The sequence below is a fragment of the Phodopus roborovskii genome, unplaced genomic scaffold, assembly GCF_943737965.1.
Source record: "Phodopus roborovskii unplaced genomic scaffold, PHOROB, whole genome shotgun sequence".
Taxonomy (NCBI): domain Eukaryota; kingdom Metazoa; phylum Chordata; class Mammalia; order Rodentia; family Cricetidae; genus Phodopus; species Phodopus roborovskii.
The window spans coordinates 12,957,501-12,985,334 of record NW_026126424.1 but is presented as its reverse complement, the minus strand read 5'-3'; the positions used below and the strand labels follow the sequence as shown (position 1 = coordinate 12,985,334).

At 35.6% G+C, this 27,834-nt stretch overlaps 1 protein-coding gene across 1 annotated transcript in view; it reads left to right on the top strand.

Moving 5' to 3' along the window:
* Dpyd (dihydropyrimidine dehydrogenase) overlaps positions 1 to 27,834 on the top strand; it is an 817,241-nt gene that overhangs the window by 468,936 nt on the left and 320,471 nt on the right. Inside the window, exon 14 of the mRNA XM_051185598.1 lies at positions 11,216 to 11,380. Within this exon, the coding sequence (XP_051041555.1) occupies positions 11,216 to 11,380 (165 nt within the window). The remainder of the gene's footprint in view (positions 1 to 11,215; positions 11,381 to 27,834) is intronic.

The window sequence follows — 27,834 nt, the reverse complement described above, 5'->3', positions numbered from 1 at the left end:
TTAAAAAAAGATAAAATAGCAAGGCGATGGTGGTACACGCTTTTAATCCCAGGACTCAGGAAGCAGAGACAGGTGAAACTCTGTGAGTTTGAGGCTATCCTGGTCTACAAGAGCTATTTCCAAGACAGCTTCCAAAGCCACAAGAAACCCTGTCTTAAAAAAAAATGAAATATAGAATTGATCATGCCTAAAAATGAGTGTCTATAACAGTTATAGGTGTAAAAATGGAGGTATAGTTGGACATGGTGGTACATGTCTTAAATCTCAGTACTCAGGAGGTAGAGTCAAGCACATCTCTGGAACTTTTGAGGCTAGCCTTGTCTATAGAATGGTTCTAGGCTAGTCAGGAATATATAGCAAGAATCTGCCTCAAAACAATCCAATAAACAAATGAAAAAATGTATAGCTTTCGTGGTTGGTTTTAGAAAGTAGTTGATGCATAATTCAACCGATAGACTTATTAGGTAAAAGGGCAATGAGACCATGATTGGAGGAACATCTGAAAATGTGGTCATACTAAAGACAGCATAGCAGAGACATAAAGTGAAAGAGGGGCTCCCCTTTAAAACTGAAGAAATGCCCCATTAAGAGGGTTAATTTAAGAATAAAAGACATAGCATCCATGACAAAATAAGTTGCAGTAGGCTGGAGAAGAGAGCTCTCAAAAAAAAAAAAATTACTCTTGAGAAAAAATGACTTGGCATTATTAAGATTTGGGAGGGGTTGCATAAACAAATTAATCTTTTAGTTCCTTCTGTTTATGTATATCTTTTGGCATGACTCACACAGTTTGTACTTTAAGCATGATTTGCTTTAATCTTACCAATGTGTGAACTTTGACTTTAAATGTCAACTTGCCATGATCTAGAATCACCTGAGAAAGAAATTTCATTTTGGGAATACTCTAGATCAGGCTTATATGTGAGCCTGGCTGGGGGAGAAGTATTTTGATTATTGTTTGATATATGAGCATTCAGCCCATTTTGGGTGGAATCATTCCCCAAGCAGGGGTTCCTAAGCAGCAGAAGAGTACGAAGACATTGGCTGAGCATATGAAAGTAGGCAGCATGGATATGTTCATCTCTTGCTGTTCTTAATTATGGGTGTGATGGGACCAGCTACTTGTGTTCATTCTTTTTATGGACTATAACATGAATTTTTAAGCTCACAAAATTTCTTTTCTAAAGAGGTTTTTGGTCAGAGTATTTTATTACATCAATATGGATGAAACTAGAACACATTTAACAAATTAATATTTACTTTATCATATCCTCTGCTGCATTCTACTCCTTCACTATTTTGTTTTGTCTTTGTTCTTAGATTATAATTATCTAAATTATGCAATTCTCAGTTAACTTCCTCCATTATACAAGATGTTCCACTTTGGGCTTCCATTGGAGGTTGGCTACTGCGATGGCTTTACTTTGGAGCTAATTTTTTTTTTTTTTTAACCTTGGCCTCTTCTTTCAGTATTTTCTGTTGATACAAAAATTACAGGTTTTCTTTAATGGTAGTAAGAGGAGATTGAAACACAGATTTGGATTTTCCCTACTACAGTGCTTCAGTGCAGTAAGAGTAATCAAGTTTTTATAGGGACAGAACAAAAGAAAATTGTAATTCATGTCATGTAGTTTTTGAAAACATACTCAGGGTAACATCAAGTAAGAAAGATACAGCAGTGAAGTGTTTGTTATAAAGCCCAGGGTGCTATTTGAAAACATTCTCAGCTTTTGGGTTGATTGAAGCTAATGGCCCGTTAGTACTTTCAGAACCACAAGTATGTTAGGTTGCACACAAAGATGGAAAATGATTGCATATGATGGGAATTAAATAGAGCCCATAGTAGTTTTGGCTCTGGGCCTATGGCATTCCTACTATCCATATTCCTGCCAATTATGGTCAGTTGATCAGCCTTGTAGACTTTTTAACAAGGGTATAGCTTTTTGTAGAGATTTCAGCTTGCATCTTTTTCCTTTGGGTGTTTTATTTGCTCCTAGGTATCTAGACACAAAATTTTCAAAGATTTTTCTCTCTCTGTTTACTGGTATCTGGAATCTGAGGATTGGTGTTTTTGACCAGCTATTTGAAATATGTAACAATTTCTACTCAAATATTGACTCCTCTATTTCCCCCTATATTCTCTAGTAAAATCCAACTAAAATTTTCCATTTCTTTCTTTTTCTTGTATGTCTTTAAACATCTTGATCATGCTTTTACTCTATTTGCTAGAGCTGCTATCAGGAAGCATTCCCAAATTATAAAAGCAACTTAACTAATACTTTACTTTTTGACTTGTTAGACTATGCCTACCCTAAATAGTTAAGATTCTTTTTCCCCTCCCAAACACTATTTTTGTTATTGTTTTTTTTGGGGGGCAGGAAATTCTATTTGGTTGTGTTACAAATATTCAATTACCATTACAAGTATTCAATTACAATTCTGAAATATTTGATTCTTTATTAGTATGTTTATTTCCCTTTTATTTTTAAGCATATCAAATACTTGTTGTTTAATCTGACCAACCTACTCTACTTAATTTTTTGGTAGACAAAATTTTGTGTACTACTATTTCCTGTTGGCTTTCATGCAGGTTGTCTTTTTACTTGTATCTTCAGGGTCTTCTTCTACTGTGATCTCACAGTCATTTGAAATTCATTCATAAACATTTTCAGAAACCTGGAGTAAAATGCTTGAGGAATAAAGGAATGGACTTTGCTGTTAGTTTTCTAGTGAGAGAATCAAAGACTCTTGTTTCATAATAAGAGCACTAGAAATCCATTGTAGCAAAAATACAAGGTGGCTTGTTTATGACTTTGCAGTCAGGCATTAGCCCTGAAAGGCAGGCATACTGAATATGCAAAAGAGACTTTAGCACCAACTCACACACTTTCCTTTTCTTGAATTAGCAGAAGAGTACAATCTAGATCACCTAGGTTCTAGTTTTCTTCAACTCCTTTCTTTCATCTTTTTTTCCTCAATGAAATCTGTGTTGGATTCATTTCTATATTTTACAGTATGATTATTTTTAAAGTTTATCATGTACATGGCCTTGTAGGCCAGGTTGATTGTTAGTAATTTTTATTTGAATTTTTAGTTGGGGGGAAACATACTGTAATTTGAGAGAGGATAGTAGCTTCCCTTGTGTATATTTATATAGAGATCTGATGTTTTTTATTCATTTCTTGCAGAACCTGTGCAGGCCACAGCCATCCTTGAAAAGGAAGCATTCGATTTTATTTCTTACATGTAAAGACATTATGACTGGGAACTGGGGTTTGGAAACACAAACAAGATTGGATTTTTATGACAAACTTGTTGGCTACTAAACATGATTAAAGGCTGCTAGAGATACCCAGTCTTTTATAGTAAACAATAGACAGTATCACTTTTGTTGCTCCTGTTTTAAAAGATTTCAAATGTACCTACTAACATAGAGAGGCCTTGGCCTTTCTCAGGTGTTCATAAACCATCAGAACACAGTCTGGAGATAATCAAGGCTAGATAAAATACCTGAGAGGATGCAGATGCCCATAGCTGCTTTGTATTCTAGGAGCTCTACTTTGGGCTTTTGTTTGTTTCTTTTCTGATACCTCAGAAACGATCATATTTTAGCATTTAGATTGTGTGCTTTAAAGAAAAAAAGCCCACTATTTTTATTTTAAATATTTCATGGAAACTGTCTTGCTATCATCTTAACTGTGTATCAGAAATGCTAGCATCCTTTCTGATACTTTAATATAGTCTCTTGTCAAATAGCCATTTCATTTGTAGTGACTTCAAGACTAGAACCAGAAGGTTTCTACAAATTTCATAAAAAGATATTGGAATATGTTTATGATTTTCAATGAAAATTCTGCTCTAATACTTGAAAGTAATTAATAATTATAAGAACTGACTAATGCCTATACCTCCACAGCTGCTCTTCTGGGCCATAAAAGATTTCTTCAAAGTACACCACGTGATCACCTTTAAAGCAGGCCAACAGAAATTTCTAACTTAATTATAGTTTGGCAGAGTGTATCCAAAACCTCTTATCTGAACAGTGAACCCAATAATTTAATCAGCCTGTCTTTTGATTAATCACGTTCTAATCCATCTGATATCAGCCCTGAAAAAAAAAATCTTCATCTGTTTCATGTGAAACTTATCTCTGCGAATGCACAGCTGCTGTGAGCCACGGGTATTAATAACTTGCATAGAAGACAAAACACAATGGAGTCTCCAAGCCTGCAGAAAAAGTTCAGGCTTATTAAAATAGTCATTAGGTACTCTCTTACAACCTTGCCCATCTCCATGGCATCCCCCATCCGCATTGCTGACTGCTTCCCTAGCTGTCCTCCTCACATTAGCAAAAGTAAACACACAGCTAAACTCTCCCTACTGTTTCTGAAGCTGACAACTTGATTAATTAATAACTATTTATCAGACACTGAATAGCAACTGTGGCTGTGTTGCTTCACTTATTACCCTACAGCATCTCTGTTATGTAAAAGTGATTACCCAGATCAAAAGATGAGGTCAAGGAGCAAAAGACAGGGCATTTTGTTTCATATTGTCAAATACAAAAACCAAACATATGTATATAATACACACACACACACACACACACATATTATATATATATATATATATATATATATGATGAAAAGAAGAAAGATAAAATGCTCCATAAGAATATGATGCTTTGTATTTCTATAATGTAAGATGCCCACTCTCTAAGATGATTAAGAGTACATTTGGCCAGGTAAGCATAAAGATATTGTGGTTCAAAATGTAGGTATCTAATAAACAAACATTGAATGTTATAAATTTCCAGTCATGACTCCCATGTTGAAGCACTGTCAACTTCTCAAGTACTCCTTTCATTTCCCATTCTTTTCACTTTCTCTCACATATGAACCCTGTCTGTTTATTCGGCCAGCCCAAGACTGAGAGTGAGTTCAAAGTTCTGGGTCAACCTCTGCACAAGAAACATGTGAATCTCAAGTTCCCAATTTAGTATGAAGTGTGACAGTACTTCAAGTGTCCTTAGGATTTTGATTTTGCAAAGTATTTGCCACCAAAAATAAGATATGGATGACTACAGTGGACATCTCTGCAGGAAATGGCAATCAAACAGAAGAAGTCAAAGATCCAATTCAAGTTGACTCTTTCTGAGCATAAGAGTTAATGTTTGGAATAAAGGGTTTCATGTTTAGGGAGAGGCTATGCCTGTACCCTATAAACTCAGAGGCAATCCTGTGTCCACCATGTTCACTAAAGCAGAGGATATCTGTGGGGAAGAAAAGAGTTAGGGGAAAGAAGAAAAATGAGGTACAAGGAGGAGAGAGAACTGGAGAGGAGAGAGAGAGGCAGGGAGAGACAGAGACAGAGGGAAGATGGGATACAAAAAATGAAGAAATTAAAAGGGAGAAAACTTTCCTGGGGTATGGCTGTTTCCTTATATTCTTAAAATACTCCTTTCTCTTAAAGTAAATATACTACACTTCAGTTTTCAATAGTTAAAATGTTCAAATTAATTTTCCCACAAAGAAATAAATTCTAGTCACTGTTATATACATCATGTATACATCATACATGCATACATCACTGCTATTATTATTCTCATCTCATATGCACACCAGAGAGTTAGTCTTAGCCATGATGCTCAATGGAAATGCAAGCATGACGATAGAGTAATGCACAACTCTAATATATGAGAAGATCTGAACTATGCATTCCTGCATTATTAATTATGTATTTCTAATATAACAACTGCACCACTGTTTTGATAATTTACCTAACATTTCTAACATGGCTATTCTTTCTGTGTTTTCCATGTACAAAAGTATTACTGTTGTGACCAATAAGTCCTGTTACTGTTTCAGATTTTGAAAACTACGTAAGACACTCAAGTGAAAAGGATGGTTTATTGGACAGGGACTTTTATCTTACATGTCTTGCCAGTCAAACCAGTCAGAATTTTTCTAATAATTATGTTTAGAAGTAATCAAACATTCACTTATTTCTTCATAAAGTGAACTGTGGGAAAAGAAAGGGTTCTTTCAAAGACAGAGGGGTGCTTCAGATGGGGCTAGTGATGAATCTTCTGGATTCTCTCCTGAGGGTGGTAGTACACTTGACAGACTGGAGGACTATTATGTAACAATGTATTTGCTGTTAGACTACTTACAATGTGTTTTTTTTTTCATCTGCTGTAGAATAAATGTGCTGTGGAGACTGTAGGCCTAGAAAATGACATATTTCAGAAAGTGACTTGTCCTGTAGTGCTTTTTTTATTTTTGAAATTTTGATTTATAAAGTCAAATAGCTTAATTACTTTTAAGCAAAAATAAGTAAATAGTTAAATAAAAACCCACAGTGGAATCTTGGAATTTAAAAGGAAAGGTAAAATGGGTAGTAGTAACTTATGCCCATGGTCCCAGCACTTGGGAGGTAGGGTCAGCTCTAGGTCAGCCTCTGATACATAGCAAATTTATGTTTAGCCAAGTCTACATGTGTCCCTTTCTTGAACAAAGAAAATGATAGCTTAGATTTAACTTATGTATTCTTAGGCAGACTGGCGTACCAGAATCTACATGTTAAATGTTATAATAGTACCCAATACATTACCATTTAGCTCAGAGAACAGATTTCTCTTTCCGATGTTCTCCAAGTCAGACATTATTTCTTTCTCAGTAAGTTCTACTTGCTCTGCTTTGCCCCCAATTAGCTGTTTTCTTCTGTATACCCAGAGAGGAGATCCCTCTTCTACACTTTCAATGTACAATACTTAGGTTTACAATTTTATCACATCAGTGTGCATCCCTGAACACTTAGTGTCCTTCTCTGAACTATCCTGTATTTATTTTCTTTAGACTGCCATTTTAATTAAGCACCACTTATAATGTCTATCCATAGCAGCAGACCTAGCTGTGGTTCAATCTGACCATTTTAGTTTTCATTTTTGTTCAATGTCATCGGACCCTAGTTCTCTGTCTAGTCTCTTCTGACTAAGTTTTCCTTTTCTACCCTTGAAGCCATTGTGGTTATCTTTCTTCAGGAGTAAACTTTGGAACAGTATAATCCTTTTTTAGGTTCAGAGAAGTCAAGTTAATGAACCTAAACAAATATGATCAAGATGTTCAGCAGCCAAATCTTTTCTAATGCTGAAAACACTCTATCATCACCTCAGTGGCTTGGTTTTATAATGATGGTTCCATTAGCACTTCCTCCTCCATAAGCTTCTACTTTTGAAAATCTTAACATCATCAATGCACTGAAGAGGTGCCATGGTAATTTATCTTCTTTTTATAGAGAAAGAAATTGTATCTAGTCTAAGTGCTTTTTACTATGTTTATTCTATTAATTCCCCTAAACAATACCAATATACCATAGCTTTTGAAAATTAAAGTAAACTATTCTCTTAGTAAATGATACTCAAATTCTGATTTTCCCTCCTCAAAAGCTTTAGTAGGTTATTGTTCGATTATTGAAACTCTAAATCTAACCATATATATTGGTTGTATTTCCATTTTCATTCATCTGTCACTTTAAAAATATTTAAAATGTCTCAGTCTGTACAGGAAGTTTTTGGCAAATTAGTTCCAAGGACAACTCAATTTGAGAAAAATAAGCTAAACATTTCATTGTTGACCTATTCTTGGGTGATTGTTATAATTTTGTCACTTTGGTTGACTTTTTCAATTTTTGTTTTTAATTTTTGTTGTTTCTGAGTCACAGATAGTTCACAAATTCTACTGTGTTGTAGAGAATCTTTATTGTTGCTTGTATTAATGGAAGGAAAAACTTACAGTGTTTGAAGAAATATTCCCAACAGGGTTTTAGTAACTGGTCTATTGCTGTGAAGAGACATCACAACCAAGGCAATGTATAAAATCAAGCATTTAATTGGGTTAGTCTAAGATCAGCATGGTAGGGTCCATAGTAGCAGGTAGGCATGGGGAGAGAGACAGAGACAGAGAGACAGAGAGGAGATAGAGAGCGAGAGAAAGAGAGAGAGAGAGAGAGAATGCCTGTTGTGGCCTTTGGAACCTCAAAGCCCACTCCTAAAATGACACACCTCTCTCTAACAAGGCCATAAACCTTACTCCTGACTAAGCAGTTCTTTCAATTAGGACCAAAAATTACAATATATGGTCCTTTGTGGGGGTCATTCTCATTCAAATCACCACAGCGAAAAAGCTACCTTAAATGCCCTTCCTTGGTAATGAGATTGATAACTAACTTACATGCTGTCATAGAGCCCTCATCTAGTAGATGATGAAAACAGAAGATACCCACACCTAAACACTGAGCTGAACTCCTGGATCAAGTTGCAGAGAGGGAGGAATGGTAAGAAAAGGGGTCAAGACCAGGCTACAGAAAACCAGAGGCAGCTGACCTGAACAAGGGGGAGCTCATGGCCCCCAGACTGATAAATGGGAAACCAGCATTATACCAATCCAGAACCCCTGAACATGGGTCTCATTTGGAAGGCCTGAGCAGACTAAGGGACCTCTTGCAGTGGAACCAGGATGCATCCCTGGTGCACGAAAGGACTTTGGGAGCACATTTCCCATGGAGGGATATTTACATAGTCTAGAGACAGGGGGGAGAGCCTAGACCTTACTCCAAATGACTTGACAGATTTTGATGATCCCTCCTGGAACATCACTCTCCCTATACAGTGGGAGGGGGGAGAGGGAACTGGAACCAATATGTAAAATAAGAAAAAATAATAAATAAAAATAGGAAAAAAATCACCACAGGCTCCTTCTTTTATATTTCATGAAAGTCATATATATGCATATATGTATAAATTGCATATATGTATTTTATACATACACACACACACATATATGTACAGCTTATGATAGCTTCTGAAATTATAGCTTAGAGTTTGCTAAGAAACTTCTTTGTCTCTCCCTCTCTTTCTCCATCCCCTCCCCTTTTTCCTGTCTCTCTTTATCATCGGGTGTCCCTCATTTCCTGTCTATTTTTTTCCTGGTAAATGAGACCATAGCATAGTTTGTTTTTGTAGGTTCATTAGGTAGTTTTACTTGTGATAATAAGGTAAATTCTGAGGTCAAGATGTTCTTACAAGGGAGTTAAAATGTAGTTTTAGTTCAAAGGAGGTGCATAGTTTTGTTTCTAAGTGTCCCAGAAGACTGCAGGCCTATAACTAGTAAAAGCGAAAAGTTATATTTGAAGTCATATATGCTAGCCCTTAGCATGGTTTATTGCTGTTTTAATGTTTGAATTATCTCTGTAAAATTATTATCACCTCTTTGAAAGCAGTCTTCTCAGCAACTTTTCAGTTGTGCATAACTTAATTCTTGATTCTTGTTTTTTAGTTCATGGGAGACTCTAAAGAGCCTCCTTTCAAGTCTTTCCATGTTGACTCACCTTGATGACCTGCAAGAGTCTCTGTTCACCACCATGACCAAGGATTCTGTATAGAAACAGGTTGTTATCTAGGTTGGATTTATCCAAGAGAAAACATTTAGAATAGTGTCTAAAGAAAGAAAGACCTCACAGATGAAAGGGTGTGCTATCTGAAAATTGGAACAGAGAAGAACACTAGGAGCATTCAAAGGAAACATTTCCAGAGATGTCTTTTCCGACCCTGGCAATACAATAGCCTCTACCTTGAGATACACACAGAGCCACCCGTAGGGATGCTGCACACACACTGAAGCATTTGCCAGGATGGAATTTTGACCCGTCTGCTAGAGCTTCCTGGAGTGATTCTATTTGTCATTTTAGCGTTTATGATTGTGTAACAGGGTCTTTCAACAACAAATCAAAGCGAGACTGGTGATATTGTGCACAAACACAATAGGAATGGAATGGCTTAATTAGTAAAAATTTAACTGGCATGATTCCTATAAGTTAAAATGTACATATTTAAGGAGGCTTTTTGTAACATTTATACCATTTATTTTATAATATACTAATTCAGATGTAAGAGTGAATGTAAATTAACAGAAATTAACATGCAATGTGAAGAAAAGTCCTTTTATTCTCTGCAACTGTAGCATTTGGCACATTCAGGAATAAATAATCTTTTGTGGCAAGGGTATGCCTTATCAAACATATGCAGATCAGCACTAATTAATGCTAATTAAGGTTTCCTGTCTATCTAGTTGGAAAAACGTCCAAATGTTATGAAATCCAGTTAGTATGCCTATTACACTAATTGTTTTATATGGGGTAGTTCTTAATTAAAATATGTAAATTGACCTTAATTGCTATATACTAATGGGGGTTCATGTTATCTCACTAAAAGTGACAAGATGGTGAGGAGGGGTACTTAAAAGACTAATTCTGATAAATCCTTAACTAAATGACCTTTATTCAAAATTAATTTTAATTGGAAGTTGGCAAAAGAAACATTTTTTCTGTCTTTGTTTCTTTTTAGTTTTAAGTAATGGAAGAATGTTATTCTTCTTTGCTAATACTGCTTTAGAAGCAGCCAGGGATTGGTAATTACACTTAACAAGCAAGTTAATTTTACTGTTTATATTTATCAGGAAGTTATTGATAACCTCATTTCAATCTTGGGAATGGAATCTATCTTCATATTGAATGTGGTATATGTACTCATATACACAAATATGTATATATATATATGTAAATATATATATATATAAGAATATTAATATATATCATCTATGTGCATAGGTATACATATTTATACTTATATACATGTAATTTGATCCAGTTAATTTTTTAGAATATGTATTAAAGTTTAATGAGCTAGTAATAGTAATATGTTTTTTCTAGTTGATTTGCATTTAAATAACATTTTAAGAAAATTAGTCATTTTGTCTTTAAACATTAATTCTTGCTGGAGTTAATGATTAGAGCTACTTAGATTACATAGACCTACATGGAATTCTAATGTTTTGTTTATTTATTTTTAAACTGCAAACAAACTAAAATATATACACCCCCAACCAGCATAAAATTATTTAATTGAAAAAGTTTTTTTTTTCTTCTACTATGTACAATCTAGAACTGGAGGACAATACCAAAAGCTAGCAAATAATTTATTCTACCGTTTCATTTTGAAATAACATATGCTAAACTGTAATTTAAAGTATGTTAAAACCTCATCTGGAAAAATGTGAGAAGAGACTTGGTAAAATATTGTCACATGGAAATGAGTATTAATAAAGATCGCAGGTTTTCTTTGTGGAACAGAGACTCAATATGTTTACTCTTTCATTAGGACATCGTGACAAATGTCTCACCCAGAATCATCCGGGGGAGCACTTCTGGCCCCATGTACGGTCCTGGACAAAGCTCTTTCCTCAACATTGAGCTCATCAGTGAGAAAACAGCTGCATATTGGTGTCACAGTGTCACCGAACTAAAGGCTGACTTTCCGGACAATGTAAGTGTGATTTAACATCTAAAACAAGAGAACGGGCATGAGTTGCTGAATGTTTATTTAAACATCCAATTCATAGGCTTATAAATATTAATGCATATAATATATTTTATTAAAGAATCTGCCAGTTGCTTGGCTGATGCATAGAAAGATAAAGAAAGAAAGCTGGAGAACTCATAAAATCTCTCCCCATGTGAGGCTTTGTTATAAATGGGCACTGTGTGTATGAAAGAAGACTCTACATAAGCAGAAGAAAGAGGAATGAAATACCCATTTTATTGAGTTGGTTTTCATCATGTGTGACTGGTATTTATGAAAGTGATGACCTTAGGGAGAAATTGCAAGCTATAAATAATTTTAAATATAAAACTAAGACTGAAACAGAATATCTTATGTAGGTTATTTATATATTTTCAGTGGGAGATAATTTACTAAATAATTTTAATGCCCTCAGACTAAGTGAACTCCCTATGTTTTGCAGAAAGCTTTGTTTTTAAGGGAACGCACAGAATCCTTACAGTAAAATCAGATTTACACCTAATATTTTCTCTTTAGTAGTTTAATTGAGGTTATTCTTGGTATCAATCTTTCATTCTCCCACTCCCTGTCCCCATGCCTGTCCTTTTGTATTCCTATTATTCTTTCAATGAGCTGTGGTGAATGGAGCCTGAAGTATCCAGCAGTGTGTGTGTGTGTGTGTGTGTGTGTGTGTGTGTGTGTGTGTGTGTGTGTGTGTTTATGTTATAGAAAAGATTTTTCTACGGGGCAAAAGAAAGCACATGTCACATGCTCTCATGATATGTATTTTTAAACATTTACATACTTTTGTATTGATTGGAATTCATGAATGGTTGCCTATAACCTGAAAAATCAGTCTTCTAAATAAAGGAAGCATGCTGTTGCCCAGCAGATCAAGAGGTATTGTTTCAAGTAACTTAGCTGTTTCCATGTTCTCTCTTACCCTGAACCAAAACACAGTCTAGGACAGTTGTAATTTACCTTCCTCTAAACAGTCCTTCAGATGTGAAGGGAACTGTGGAATCCCATCAGAAATCTTAAGCATTTGCTCATTAAGGGTTCCCTCAGGTTCGGTGTTGCAATTATCTCTCCTGTAATACAGTGAAGTCTCTGCAGTGAAGATGCCAGTGTTTGTTTCCTAAAGGGAACTTTTCTTTAGATAGCTGAGAACAAGAGACCCAACTGTAGAAACAGTAAATACACTAACTAGGTCCATAGTAGTGAATCCTCTGCCAGATACAGAGCATTTCATTTTCATCACAATGGTAGGTAGGTACTTAAGAAATCACTCTGTGCCAGACCAAACATGTTTATAGAAAGTTTATATATTATACTTGCTGGATCCTTTGACATCTTAAAAAATAGCTACTGTTACATGCCCCAGTCCATAGTAGAGGAAACAGATGCACACAAAATTAGGGATCTGGCTCATGATTGAGTATATAGTCTATTCTTAAGTTCAAATTTTAACTTGAATTTTGTGTTTACCACCTATGCCTCTGAATAATAGTGTCTTCAGTGTATCTGTCTATATTGTTCTTGAAGATTCAGTATTACTTTCTAATGCAACACATGAAGCCATATGAAATGAATATGGCTTTCCCCAAAACTGCTTCAGTGTTGAATATAGTCAGTATTTCTGGGAAAAACAAGCAACCAACCAAACAAACATAGCTTTGTTGAAAAAAATAATGTCCAATGGCGACTTTCTTAAACTCACATGATACTGCCTGCTTTTTCTGAGGCAGGAAAAAGTTGTGATAATAATGGTCATCAAGAAATGACAGTCAAGGAGGAGAATTCTGGGTGGGAGCCTGTGGCTTTCTATTCCTACTGCCAAGAAAAAAAAAAAAAAAAAAAAAAAAAAAAAAAGAGGCACATTTAAACATTAGATTACCCTGGCAATAATTTTCTCTTATAATGCTTTTGTGTGTGTTTGAAAAAAAATAATACATGACAACAACCCCCCCCCAATTATTTCCCCATTTAGATTCTACTCATTAGTGCTTTCTGTATTGTTAGGACTCATTTTTACTTCCCATCACAAAGATAACACTTTAAGCACAATTAAAGTGGCATTCTCATTTGAACCCATGGAAATAGCACGTGTGCACCCAGATATGGCCATGCTGAGAGGAACATCTCCCCCACTGTTTCGGAATTATTCTGATGCCAAACCCAATGAGCTGAGTGAAAGGAGGTGACCCTTCTTCTTCCAACTTTAATTATCACTCTCACTGGAGTTTTCCCACATCATTCTCAAGTGAGTGGCTGCCACCTTTAATGACAGGGATTGGATAATTCAACCCACTGTGGCAGCTTCTAAGCAAGGCCAAAGTTTTCTGAGAAAGAAATTGTGCAAGAGGATGCAGGCAGCTAATAGCTGTAGTGAGGGTCTATTTCCAGATGGGAAACTACAGTCACTTATGAATCAGAGGACAGCCACAGAGCATCATGAATATAAAGGTAAGAAGGCTCTAGAAGGTGATGTGAGGGATATTTGAACTCAAGCTGTAATAGAGCCCACCTTCAAGTTAGACCTGCTTGGCTCCCAAATTTTCCTTTCTATTTATCTGTGAATTAAATTGGGCACATGGATCATTGTAGTGACAAGTTATTGCGAACATAGTTTTTGTTCATAAGCTGAGAGTTTGCAAAGCTTATTATGAAATATACTGTATAATTAGGGCATACAGAAATCAGTTTAGAGTGAATCTTTTCACTGGCATTACAAAAGCCAAGAATGGGCATATTTTAGGTTTAAAAGGAAAAGGCAAAAAAAAAAAAATGCATATGCTTACCGTGATTTGCTTCTGTGTACTGACTTAGCAAGGAAAGGCATACTCTTATATCATTCTTCACAACTAGAAGTAAGGGGTAGACAGAAATTCAGTAGTGAATATCTGCTGGGTGAGGACTTTGTGGTGACATTAACAGAGGAGGAACAGCAGCTGTGTAAATATTCTTTCAACATGACTACATCTTCATTGCTGGTGATACTATTTCTCTGAGAAGGATACTGTGCATAATTAAGTTCACAGTGACTCAAAAGAATTTGATGTCTATGCTCTTTCCTGGAGGTGTTACTAGCCAATAACCTCTAAATGCAAATTCTTAATCTCTGTGTGTCAGAGACTCTTTCCACCAAGGGAAATTTTATGCCCCTCTGCTATTCTGGATAATAAAGGCATAATTCAAAATTCTTAAGGTTATGAAAGATCACAACTATGTAAAAGTGAAATACTCAAAACATATTTTGAAAATAGGGGATAGAGGAGGCTGTGGGTAAAGTGCAAGTATGAGGATCTGAGTTGTGATTCCAGCACCCACACAAGAAGTCAGGTATTGTGACATTCAAGTATAACCCATGCACTGGGACCATGGTGGTGCTGAGGGGGGAGACAGGCTGATCCCATTTGCTCACTGGACATCTGTTCTAGCTAATTTGACTTCTAGGTTCAGTGAGAAAACCCCTGCCTCAAAAAGTAAGCTAGAAAGCAATAGAGGAAGATTGCTGACATGGACCTCCACCCTCAACACTCACTTGCATGAGTAAACACACTCTCCACATATGTTTCACACACATATACCACAAAGGTGCATAAGGTAAAAATAAGAAAAACATAATTTGCAACAATTACACCATTTTTAAACTTTGTAAACAAGTATTATGCATTGAGCCTATTTCCCTCAGTCTTTCTACTATACTTGCTTCTCTTTTCTGTGTTCCTTTTTGTAAGCTCCTTTGTTTCTCTAGTCACTTTCATTCTACTTATATGCCCTATATACCTGGAAATGGAAGGATTATGGGGGAACTTAGACTAAGAACTCAATTCCTATTGCATTTCAAAACGCTTGGGGAGCTGAAGAAAAGAGTGTTGTTCGCTCCTGTCTGTGTTCAATCATTTCAGAAATTATGGTAAGGACTCTCTCTCTCTCTCTCTCTCTCTCTCTCTCTCTCTCTCTCTCTCTCTCTCTGTCTCTCTCTCTCTCTCTCTCTGTGTGTGTGTGTGTGTGTGTGTGTGTGTGTGTGTGTGTGTGTGTGTAGGTCTAAACAGTCTATGCTTTTTATAAAGCTTACTGGATGATTGCATTACATACAGAATCAGCATTATGTATGGGTCTTGATATATGAAACGTCCTCTTCAAACACATTTACTAAGATAATTTTCTTTTCATTTGTAACTGAACTTCATATACTGGTACATTTATGGAATGCAAATAAGAAGAGCAATAAAGTTGATGCATTCCTATCCTTAGTCAGTGCTACTGTGTGAGGCAGTAGAACTAAAAATATTTCCATTATACATTGCGGAGGTGTGATGTTTTGTTTTGCTTGGTTTTGGTTTTTGTTTGTTGTTTGTTTGTTATTTTACTTTTTGTCAAGTTGACATAATCTATAGTGATCTGGGAAGAGGGGACTTCATTTGAAGAATTTCCTCTACAGATTTGTCTATAGGCATTTTCTTGATTCATGATTGATGTGTGAGAACTCAGCCCACTGTGGGCAGGATTATCTTGGGCATGTGGTCCTCCTGGGTTGTATAATAATGGTAGCTGAGAAACATGGGTGTAGGAGAAACAAGTCAGTATGCAGCTTTCCTTCATGGTCATGTTTTTATTCTTGCTGCCATGTTCCTGTTTGAGTTCCTGCCATAACTTCTCTCAGTGATGGACTGTGTGAGGTAGGAATGCAAACACAATACACCCCATTCTCCCCCAAGTTACTTTGGATTGTGGCATTTTATCACAGCAACACAGAACCAAAGTAAAGCAGGTGGCATTTCTTTACAAAAAAGAAATAATGTGTTATTACCTGACAGAAAACCTCTGTAATCAGAAAGTCATTACTGTGGCTGTATTTCCTTCTCAAAATCCTGGGTAGCTAAGTTCTTTTGCTCTGTGGTTTATCTGCTCCTGGAGAAAAATAATGGCAGGAAATAACTTGGACTTAGGTTTGAGTTGTTACCAGACCTCCTGTTAAATCCTTTATTCAGAAATGCAAATGCTGGCAGATGGAGTCAGACTACAGGTACCATTTGAACGAATAGAATGCTCCTTGCTTGCAATGTTACTCAGCATACTCAGTAGGGGCTCCTTACAGTCTCCATAAAGGCTGAGTCAGCACAAGCAGGCCTAGTTTTAAAAAATTATAATTAACTATCAATAGTGGGAAGGGTGACTTTTATAACTTATTCAAGTTGTTTGGAAAAAGTAAAATTAAGAAACAAATGAAACTCCACATCTGCTGTGGAATAGTCACAAGCAGAAATTCAAGAGTACCTCTACTCCATTCCACCTTCGCTCCCTCTAGAGTTTTCTGAGCTTCTCAAGTCTCTGTTTCTACCCATTTTTACAAGCTTATTAAAAAGTAATAAATTAAGAAACTACTTGAGCAGCTGCCAAAGGGAGGCCTGGTGGGTCCCTTGGAAATGGTTCCCTTGTTCACACCACAGTAATTTCTTAATACTGTTTATAAATTCCAGGGGATATGAGTATTTCTCATCCACCCTCTTTTACCTAACTTCTGGAGGAATCTTACCTTGGATTAACTATTAGCACTCTCTCATTGGATTTTTAAGCAATATAGCTTACACAATCTATGTAAGTTAAAATAGTTGTGGGGATTTTGAAGGCAAGAGTAAAATAATCCATATCCCCTTCTCCACACAGGACTCAGTTCTGAATTTCCTATAGTTGATAAATGCTCACAGTTAGCACAGATAGGACGGAAACAGCCTTTCCACTCATTTGCCATTCAGCATCACTATTGGCCTCAGTCATGATACCTTCATGATAGCTATACCTATCCTCAGATGTCATTATAAAGACTGAGGTATTACGAGTAAGATTGCAGTTATCCACCACTATGTACTATATTACATAAAATATTAACTTTTATTCCCTGTTCAATCTAGTAATTTTTTGATAGAATCAACATTTGATCTTTGATAAGGCAAAGGCAACAGCAGAGTTGCAGCACTTAAAATATGTAGTGAAAATTATTTTCAAAAAATATATGAATGATTGATTTATATGGAAAAGTATTTTTAAATAGATACCAATATAAAAAGAAATTAAAGACTGAGCCAGGCCTGGTATCACAAGCCTTTAATCTTAGCAAATGGGAAGCTGAGGCAAGAAGATTGCAAGTTTGATCCCACCAGGATACATAGTAAGACCCTGTCCCAAGTAAATAGATAAATAAGCAGAATTATATGTCCTATGACATACAACATTTTCTAATATTTCATTCATTGTAATCATTTGAGTTCCTTTAATATACTCATTTGGTTACAAAATTTACCTTTAAAACATTGCTGAAATAATGGCAGTTAGTTGTATTTCCAGTCAAAACACAGAAGCCAAAAAAGAAACATTAAAATCTATTTAATTACACAAACATCAGAGGAATATAATGACTCAGAATAGACACTATAGCTAACTTTGTGTGATGGGAGATGTCATTCTGTAAATATGTTTCTCATACTGGTTAATGAATAAAGCACTGTTGGCCAATAGGAAAGCAAGAGAGGAGGGACTAGCAGACAAGAAGGAAAGAGGAAGTAGGAAGTAGGAGTCAGATGGAGAGTCTGGAGAAAGCAGAACCGCCAGCCTCCTCTCCCTGGTAAGACCACGTGGAAATATATAGAAATAGGTTAATAATTAAGACAGAGCTACCCGATAAGAAACTAGTACCTGGCCAACAGCATTATATCAAATACAGAGTCTCGGTGTGTTAATTGAGGCTGGCGCGATGGTGGGACAAGACCAGTAGCAGGTGAAAAAAACTTACTACTTACACTTGTGGCTATATGATGGCTTTTAACTTTCTGTGTCTAAGTATTTCTTTAATTAGCTTTTAATACTTGGAAGTTTATATGCACGAGTACTATATTTACACCATTCCTGCCTCTCTCTCTTCCCCTTCTAAACCCTCCCATTCCACTTCTTCTCAAATTCATGACCTCTTTTTTCTTTAAATGTGTGTATATCTGCATCTATCTGTGCACAAACACATGCTCTCTCTCTCTCTTTCTCTTTCTCTCTCTCTCTCTCATACACACACACACACACACACACACACACACACACACTTAGATAACCTATTAAGGGGCTCATTCCTGAAGAAAACTTATTCTCTGTTTCTCAGTAGTCATTCATCTATGACTGGGGTCTTTGGAAATTATCACACCTGTATTGACTGGACTACTGGTGTTATCATTATTTGGGTAGCTTTATTGTTGACATTTAATGGGTTTAGTATCCATGACATATCTAGAAGATGCTATCTTGCATCAGGTGTCCTGATCTGGCTGTTATAGTCCTTCCGTCCTTTCTTCCTCATTGTTCTCTGATGTTTAAGTATGGATCTTGAGTTGTAGATGGTCCAGTGAGACTGGACACTTCATGACACTTTTGTGCATTTTGACTCTGTAGTGGCCTCTGCTGCTACAAAAAAAGCAGCTTCTTTGATAAAGGGTGAGAGTTATACTTATCTTTGGAAATAATGATAGATATTGAGAATATAGTTAGAAATTATATTAGTGTTGGAAAATGACAATAAATATTCTCCTATTAGAGCTTTGCCTTTTCAGCCATGGTTATTTTACTAGGTTATAGTTTTAGGCATGATATCCTGCTACTGAGAGCACTTTAAACCTAATGAAAAAACTATTAATTATCCTTGATTAAAACTGTTACTATTCAACCTTTAGGATATCTTGGCAGGCAGACAGGGTGTTTTGGTTCATAGGCTTGGACTTGGGAGTGTGAGGACTGTGGAGAGCAACAGCGGCAGTGGCTAAGTATTTTCTTGAGATAGATGTCTCCAGATTCTTAAGAGAAAGTTTCAGGTATAGCCTAGGTAAAATAAAGAAAACCTAGCTCAATTTCCCAACTGCAACAACAAAAATCAAATGTAACAATGGGTTTTAAGATCCAGAACCTTAGAGGGTCAAGATAGTCATCAATGAAATATGAAAAACAAAATTCTGTCCTGCCACTGAGAGTTTCTGGGAATGAATAGAGGCAGAGCAGAGGAATCAGAGAGAAAACTAATTAGAGTTCATAAGATAGAAAAAAAAGACACGAAAAACAAAGAAAACAGAATACATGTTAGAAACTTACACAGGAGTGCCACACATGTATAGCATGTAGCAGAGTATAAACTAGCTTGTGCATGTGAGTCAGCCAATCTATAGAGAGGGATTGCTAAGTGGAGTAAAGAGTAAGGGTTTTTTGTTTGTTTGCTTCCTTAGACTTGGTAATGGCAACAAATTGTAAAACCCCATCTATGGAAACCACTGGTAAGAACCAAATTGAAGGTCCTGCTTGAGAATTGCAGAATTATTTTCCATAGATTGAAATTATCAACTTAAAGCAAAACTTGAAAACATATATATATATATATATATATATATATATGTATGTATGTATGTATGTATATATATATATATATATATATATATATCAACCAAGACAAAATTCACAGTGACTTATAGCCAATAAAATTCACTTGCTATGTAAGAGATAAGAGAATATAATATAATCAAAGGGAAATCAATTGATATAAACCCTCTCAGAACTGACAAAACAGGTTTTTTATTAAAACTATATTACAAATGGTCAAGGCTAAGAAATAGATGAGAGATAAAAGATATAAGCTTCCAGAGATTAAAAACCTCTGGAATTAAGAAATATGATAAACACCCAATTAGGAATATCAAAATAATAGCAAACTTAAAAGCATTGAAATGAAAAATGAGAGAGTTAGGGGAAGGATGGAGGAGCAAGTGATAGGGTAAGGGGAAACCATGAATTACAAATAAAAAGCTAACAGTAGACAAAAATTACCCACTCATTACAAAAGAAGGCTGAAAAAAAAAAAAGAAAAGAAAAGAGAACGTGGTGGCTCATGCCTATGCTGTCTACCCAAAAAATGGCTAGGACAAGGGGATTATTGTGAGTTTGAAAACAGCTTAGGATACATAGTGAATTACAGTCAATCTGATCTATAATGGCTGACTCTATCTAAAAGTAGAATCAATATAAAAATCATTTAAGACATATAAAGATGAAAGAGAGTAGAGTGTTATAGAAGGTAAAAGAAGAGTAAAGTTTAGAGCAAGACAACAGAGTTAAGCCTGATCATTCAGTTTCACTTTGGAAATATAAACAGCCTAAACACCTTAAATAAAAAGCAGAGTTTTAAGGACTAGATATAAGAGCAAGACCCAACTATAAAGTATTAAACTCAAATATGATTTATATACTAGATATTGGAATGGTAATCCATGTCAAATTCAATAAAAAATATTCATCAACAATAGATGCCAAAGCAAGCACATTACCAGAGCCAACCCAAGAAAAAGATCATGTTGCCATGGTAAAGGATCAATTTATACATAAAGGTTGTAACAGCACTTTTTATATATGTAATAACATAGCTGAAGGATGCATGAAGCAAAAGCCAATATAGCTTTCAGGAACAAAGGCAAAAGCTGTAATTATATTTTGATGTCTATTACCTTCATATCAGTAATTAGTAGAATGAAACTATTATTTGAATAACACTGTCAATCAACTTATCTAAATGACAGTATTGGAACATACCATTCAATATCAATAAAACATGTTTTCTGTTTACTTTTTTAATATGTTTAGAGAATTTAGAAAGATAGACCATATTCTAGTCCATGGAATTAGTCCTAAAGCTTTTAGAATAACTGAACTCATAAGAAGTACATACTCTGATGACAAAACAATTCAATTCACAATTGAAACAAAAATACATTTGGAAAATACTCAAGCAGTTAAAAGAAAATAATTCACTCTTAACTCTTATATCAAGAAGAATAAAATTAGAAACTATTTTGAACTAAATGAAAATTAAAATATGCCTAAATTTGTTATATGCCATACAGGGATTAATCAAGGTGAAAACTACACTACCAAATGTATAAATATATGAATGATAAATTCAGGAAACTATTGAATTAATGACCTCAAAGTCTACCTTTCAAAACTAGAAGAGAAAGTGACTTAAATGTAAAATAAGTAATTAAATGATAGACTAAAGATGAATGGTGTGGGGGAATCAGTGAAGAGAGTATAGAAAAATTGGATGAAATCAAACCTCGCTAGAGCAGACCAAAAAAAATAAAACGTTAGCAAGACTCAACAGAATAACTTTTTAAAAAGCAGAAAAGATGAGGATTTGTAATATAGAAAATAAGATAGGTAACTCTACTACATATACTAAAAAATACATTTTACCTGTCTTAGTCTTCATATTCCTTTTTCCCTTTGCTATGACAAAAACACCATGGAAGAAGCAACTCAAGGGAGAGAGTATTCGTTTTAGCTCACAGCTCAGATCTGCAGTCTATCATCATGGCTGTCAACACATCAGGAGCTTGAAGCAGTTGGTCATGCTGCATACACAATTGGGAACCATAGAATGGCAAAGAGTCTTCTTGGCTCACATTTTCCACTTTGTACAGTCCAGGAGCCTTCAGTGGATAGGAGCATACTTCACCAAATCAGTTTAAAAAGAGATTCTCTATAAATATTATAACAGTACTTTTGATGAGATATGTTTTTAAGATTCATTTCCAATTGGGTCAAACTCAAATACCTGGCCACATGTCTCCTCACGCCAGCTTCTAGGCTACCTTGGGTATCTCAGAACCATCTACAAAGTTATCTTCCATTGTCAGCATCCACACTCAGATGCTGCCTCATAGGAACTCACTGGAAGTTAGAAAAAACTGACCTCCTACTGTATTAAGACCTGTAAGGCATGTGGGTTGAGTTTCTAAGCTTTGGCTTTGTGAGAGATTAAAACGTTCATGGTTCATGTCATTCAGTAAGAGAAAAATCTTAAGAGCAATCTATCGAATCCTTTCAAGTAGTCATTATACAATCATTAACTGGTTATAATACAAGGTTTTACAAATTCCCTATCTTTTTGTAACCAGACTGCCTTTGGGTAAGAATACTGTCTCTCCGATTTGGATGCATGGCACTGAGCATGGTGAATAGCTAGAAAGAAACCCAGAGGATTTAGGTGCAAAGAATTCAGGTTCTTCCTTTATCTAAAAGAATTCATGAAAGGGGTCAGGTCTACATGTGAATAAATGCAGATCAAGTTCAAAACTAAAAAAATCCAAGTGTGTTCAGTGGATCCACTTCCTTTAATATCAATATGGTAATTGTGTTTTAATTTTTGGAGGACTCAATTCTAATACCTTCTTCAAAGGCATAAGGATACAGGGAAGAGGAAAGGCTTGTAAAACTTGACAGTCACCTCTCTATTTCTCTGTTAAGAATCTAAAATTTATCTTAGTCTCTAAGGCAATTTAATCTGTTAACTTGATTTAGAAACACCCCCCCCCCTTTGGTTTTCTAGAGCTGAAATTAAGGAGGCTAGCTCAAGGTTTCGAGCTAACTTGTAATCCTGCACTTACATGCTCTCTCATTAACTAATTTTCCTCTTCCCTTCTTTCCTCCCTTCCCCTTTTCCTCCTTCCTTCCCTTCCTTCTTTCTTCATTTTGCTTTTCTCCTCTTTAACTTCCTTTTTCACCGATAGGTGTTTCCTCCTTTTATTTTGTACTCACAAGAAATATTCTTCAATGATTGTGTTTTTCACAAGGAACTCATTTTATATCTGTCCTCTTTAAGACATTTATTTGAAATCCTTTTAGGATAAATCTTTAAACATTAATGAATTACTATTTTAAAGGTCCCTAAAACTCTATTTTAATAATCTTTGCATTTAAACCCATTTGTATGGACATTCTGGAAGGAATATATACAAAGTCCTATTACTTGGGAATCCTCTTAGTGTCCATAGGTAGGAAAAAAGCATCATGGAGCCAAACCCACAGGGAAAGACAGCACTGAGTTTTACTGGTCTTTTCAACTATGTTACTGTTCATTTTATCAGAACAGAGAAGGTTTAATGGAAAAACAAATATAAATAAAAAGTGGCACCCTGGCAATGACCCTTTTTAGAAAGCAAGCCTTAATTTAAGAAAAAAAAAATCTAAGTTATAAAGGGAATTTTATATACAAATCCAAGGATTGATAATATATACCAGCTTCATAGAGCCACTTATCAGCTTCCGGTTGAGTATGCATTTCTTTCCATTCATTTATCAATAACATAGTGAGGAAGGTAAAGCTCTCACCCCTAGTTCTTGATAAGGATCTAATATCCAGGTGAAGATAAATACTTTTCTAAGATATTGCTCAAGCTGTAAGAGCTAGGATTTTGACATTATATGAGATCTGATCCCATAAACTTGTGTTCATGCCATGTCTTGACTGAGTTTTTCTACAGAAGATAAAAGCTTGTATGTATATATGCTGCCAATTGGAAAATAATTATTAGGTTTTTTTTGTTTGTTTCTTTGCTTGTTTTTCAAAGCATCAGCGTATTTAGGACTGCCATTATATGATCTTCTCTTTTTACCTGGACTCCTCCCCTTTTGGGTAGAGATGCTAATGAGCAAAGAAATGGGAGGTAATCAGCCAGAGGGAAGAAAAGTCTCAAGGACCTAGATAATTCACAAACTGGAAAATGAGCTCTTAACTAATCAAGATCGGGTTGTAAATAGGATAGAAAGAATTTATCCCTGGTATTGGCCTGGATAGCATTTGTACCCAATCCAAGAAAGTATTTGCAAATTTCACAGTTGGCTATTTTTGCTCCTTTGAGATTTTCTTCCTGAACTAATTTTCCATTATGTACATAAGGCAAAGAAATAACTTATCATTAAAGTCATTTTTCAGGTGGATATTTCACTTTGCATGTTGCTAAAATGCCTAGGGCATTAATAAAGAATGAGTTAACTTTATTAATACAGTTTCTTTGGGGAGTTTCTGATCTATATACTGATCACCCAAAAGGAAATTTTCTGTAATATTTTATTCATGTAAAATTTAGGGAAGTAACTAGATTGACTAATTTTTCCATAATAAATAATTTAGCTTTGTGCTGCTTTTGCATGTTAATTTTTTTCATAATGTATCCTTTAAAACTCTCAATCTTAAAATGATCACGGGCTGTTTTGTTCTTAATTTATTTAAATTGTAAATTTAAGTGTGGTTCTGGGTTTACAAAGTGTGAGGAAATATCTTAATATAGAAAATAAACACAATTACAGGTTTCAAAAGCAATACATATAACATTTGTGAGTGAATTACTAACAGTAATATAGAAATTAACATGAGCAACAGTATATGCCAAGAATTATTAGTTATGAAAACTATCACTGCACCTCAAACACTATGTTATATATGTTCTAGCAACTATTCAGCTCCAAATACCTGTAATTCAGATTTGTCCCATAATCTCTTAATTAAAATTCTCCAAGGTAGGCTTTCACCTTGAAATGCATCCAAGACTTTTATACCTAGTTGGGAGGTAAGAGACAAAGAGAGTTTCCCCTACCACCTTAGCAAACAATATGTATCAGGTAAATGGAGATAGTCAGGTTTTTGAAAACCCATCTGAGATGTGAAAATTTAAATAATCTAAATGGACACCAATCTGGGAAGGAGAGCAGAGACAACACTTCTCTTAACAGAGGTATGATAAATCTCCTGCTTGAAGTGGTGCTATATATTTACTATCACCTGGCCAGGTTTATGTTCACCAACTCTTTCTTATGGCTCTTCATTGGTTTCCACCAAACAAAGAAGAAGGATTAAGTGAGATCTTCCTAGGGCAAACAGGACATCTTCCAATTAAAATATCCCCTGAGAAAAATCCTTCTTGAACATTCTAGAAGGTTATGTCCTTTTGAAAACAGAGGACAAGAAATCAGTGCATGCCAATACATTTTCAAAAGGATTTTCTCAAATCTTTTTCTGTGGATTCCATTTTGAACACAGAATAGAATAGAATTCATTTAATGCAATAGAATTCATGCTCTGGGAGGGGGATAAAAGAAGATGGTTGCAAAGACCATACAGCTTCCAGAGGAGCAATAAATAGGAAGTAAAAAGCTGCCCGGGGAAAGAGATATAGAACAAGTAAGTTGTTCATTCTCCTGTAACATCTCAACCTGCGATCCTGGAGACAACACTAACTAGACTCATTGGTTCACTCACAAACACATAGACAGGCAGACAGACAGATGCATGCATGCGCGCGCGCACACACACACACACACACACACACACACACACACACACACACACACACACACACTAGTAAGAGATGATTCCAAAGTACAATTAAAGAGCAGAGAGCAGCTGAAGGCTCTATCTGACAAGCTTCAGGACCCCAGTGACCTGAATTTCCTCTTAGAACTTATGTCATAGGAGGAAAGAACTGACTCCACAAGTTGTCTTCTTGTCTTTCCATGCTCAAGACACTTCTCCCAACACCACACACATGCACACACACACACACACACACACACACACACACACACACGTTTAAAATAATAATAAAAGAAATTGATACTTGATACTCTGTTCTGGAGAAAGGCAGTAATCACAAGGTGTTGTCTCAACACAGTTTTAAAGGACACATGGAAATGTAGGATGGGAATATTTCCAGTAATGGGAAGGAAGTGTACAAGAGCAATGGAGTCCCCTGTACAATAGCAATTCTCCTAGAACATGGTGAAGTCATGGCTGCTACAGTTTATAGCAAGTCAGAGAATCACAGAATCCATGCATGCCTAACCAATTTCAATTTAATTTTAATGAAAATGGAAGCATAAATTGTTTATCTCTCTTCAGAAATGTTTGAATATATAATACCTTTATATAACCTCAAAATAAAATATGAAGACATATATGAAGGAAACAAGGCTTTATTCCCTGTATAAATTGTTTCTGTTTTTCATTTTATTCTGCCAGCATGTCATGAATATATACCAAGTGCCAGGCACATTTTTATAACAATACTAATAGAGTCAGGGTCTCTTCATTTTATTCTTTCTATAGATTAAAAGAGGCATGGATGAATGATCTTACATTTTTTTGCTGTTATTGTTTTCATTTAACCCAGAATTTTCACCTTATAGAAAAAGTAGCCAGGACCTAGTAGGGGTCAAAACAAATTTCTTTGGAAAATATAATTTAAACAATATTCATACAGGTCTACTCTAAGGCTTTAATTTATGTTCTGCTTTCCAAGATTGTGGGATAAAATCTCCTAAATCTAATTTGTGATTATTTCCATTACTTTTTACCTCTCCAATGCTCAGGTTCTAATTTTTCCAAATTTTCAATGGAGTGAGTCATCGATAGGCAATTTTACAAATACATAAAGGTACATTGATACAAAGTATATGTCTGATAAAAAAAGAATGGGATATTGAAAGAAGGTACATATAGTTTATCAATGCATGAGTCACTCTTTACTGTAACCATGTGTGTACATGCCTCTCATCTTGATTAGACAGGGTTATTTCAGTGTTTATAGAACAAAGTTTCATGTTCATCTATGTTCACCTGAATCAATGTTTGTTCAATTTTATTTGATTGGGAACAATACTTAAACATTTCCATTATATACATAGGACTTTGGGGTAGAGAAAGAATGTGTTGTGGGGTTCTGCAAACTCTAATGCTGGCAGGGAAATGAACCTCAAGAGGCAAGAAGGAATAGTCAGTTCAGCATTACTTAGCAGGTTCTGATCCAAACTTCTATAATCTGGCAGCCATAATGTACAGGCCAGCAGACTATATATAGAGTACATGTGACATCTCCCTGAAGGATGGATTCTATTGACTGTGAAACAAAACTAAAGATAAAGGTCTAGAGAGAAAGTGCCTGGGGTAAGCATTCTAGGTATTTGGATGAGGTTTGATATTACAGATAGGAAAGTTCACCAGGTGATTAACAGCATCCACTTCCAGCCTCCAGCATGGTATTCACTCAGGTGTTAATTTCCTTCATTGAGGAGGCAATTCTGAGTAATTCCGATTCTTGCTTTCTCCATTGCTTATCTGTGAGCACTTGTGCCCTCTACAATATGTATCACAATAGACCAGTTTTTAAACACAGCTCTTTAAATGTTTCTAAAATGTTTACTCTTATTTAACCCATATCCAGCAAGCTATGTTGAAAATAAAATGTAAACACTAAGCTAAACACTCAGCCGAACTGGAATCCAGATGCAGAGAGGGAGGAAATACCAGGCTACAGAAACCCACAGAGACAGCTGACCTGAACAAGGAGGAGCTAATGAGCCCCCAGACTGATAGCTGGGAATCCAGCATTGGACCCACTCAGATCCCCTGAACATGGGTCATAGTTAGAAGGCCTGGAAAGTCTAAGGGACCTCAGACAGTGGAACCAGGATGTATCCCTGGTGCACAAAAGACTTTGAGAGCACATTCCCCATGGAGGGATACTCCCTTAACCTAGAGGTAGGAGGAAGAGCCTAGTCCCTACTCCAAATGACTTGAC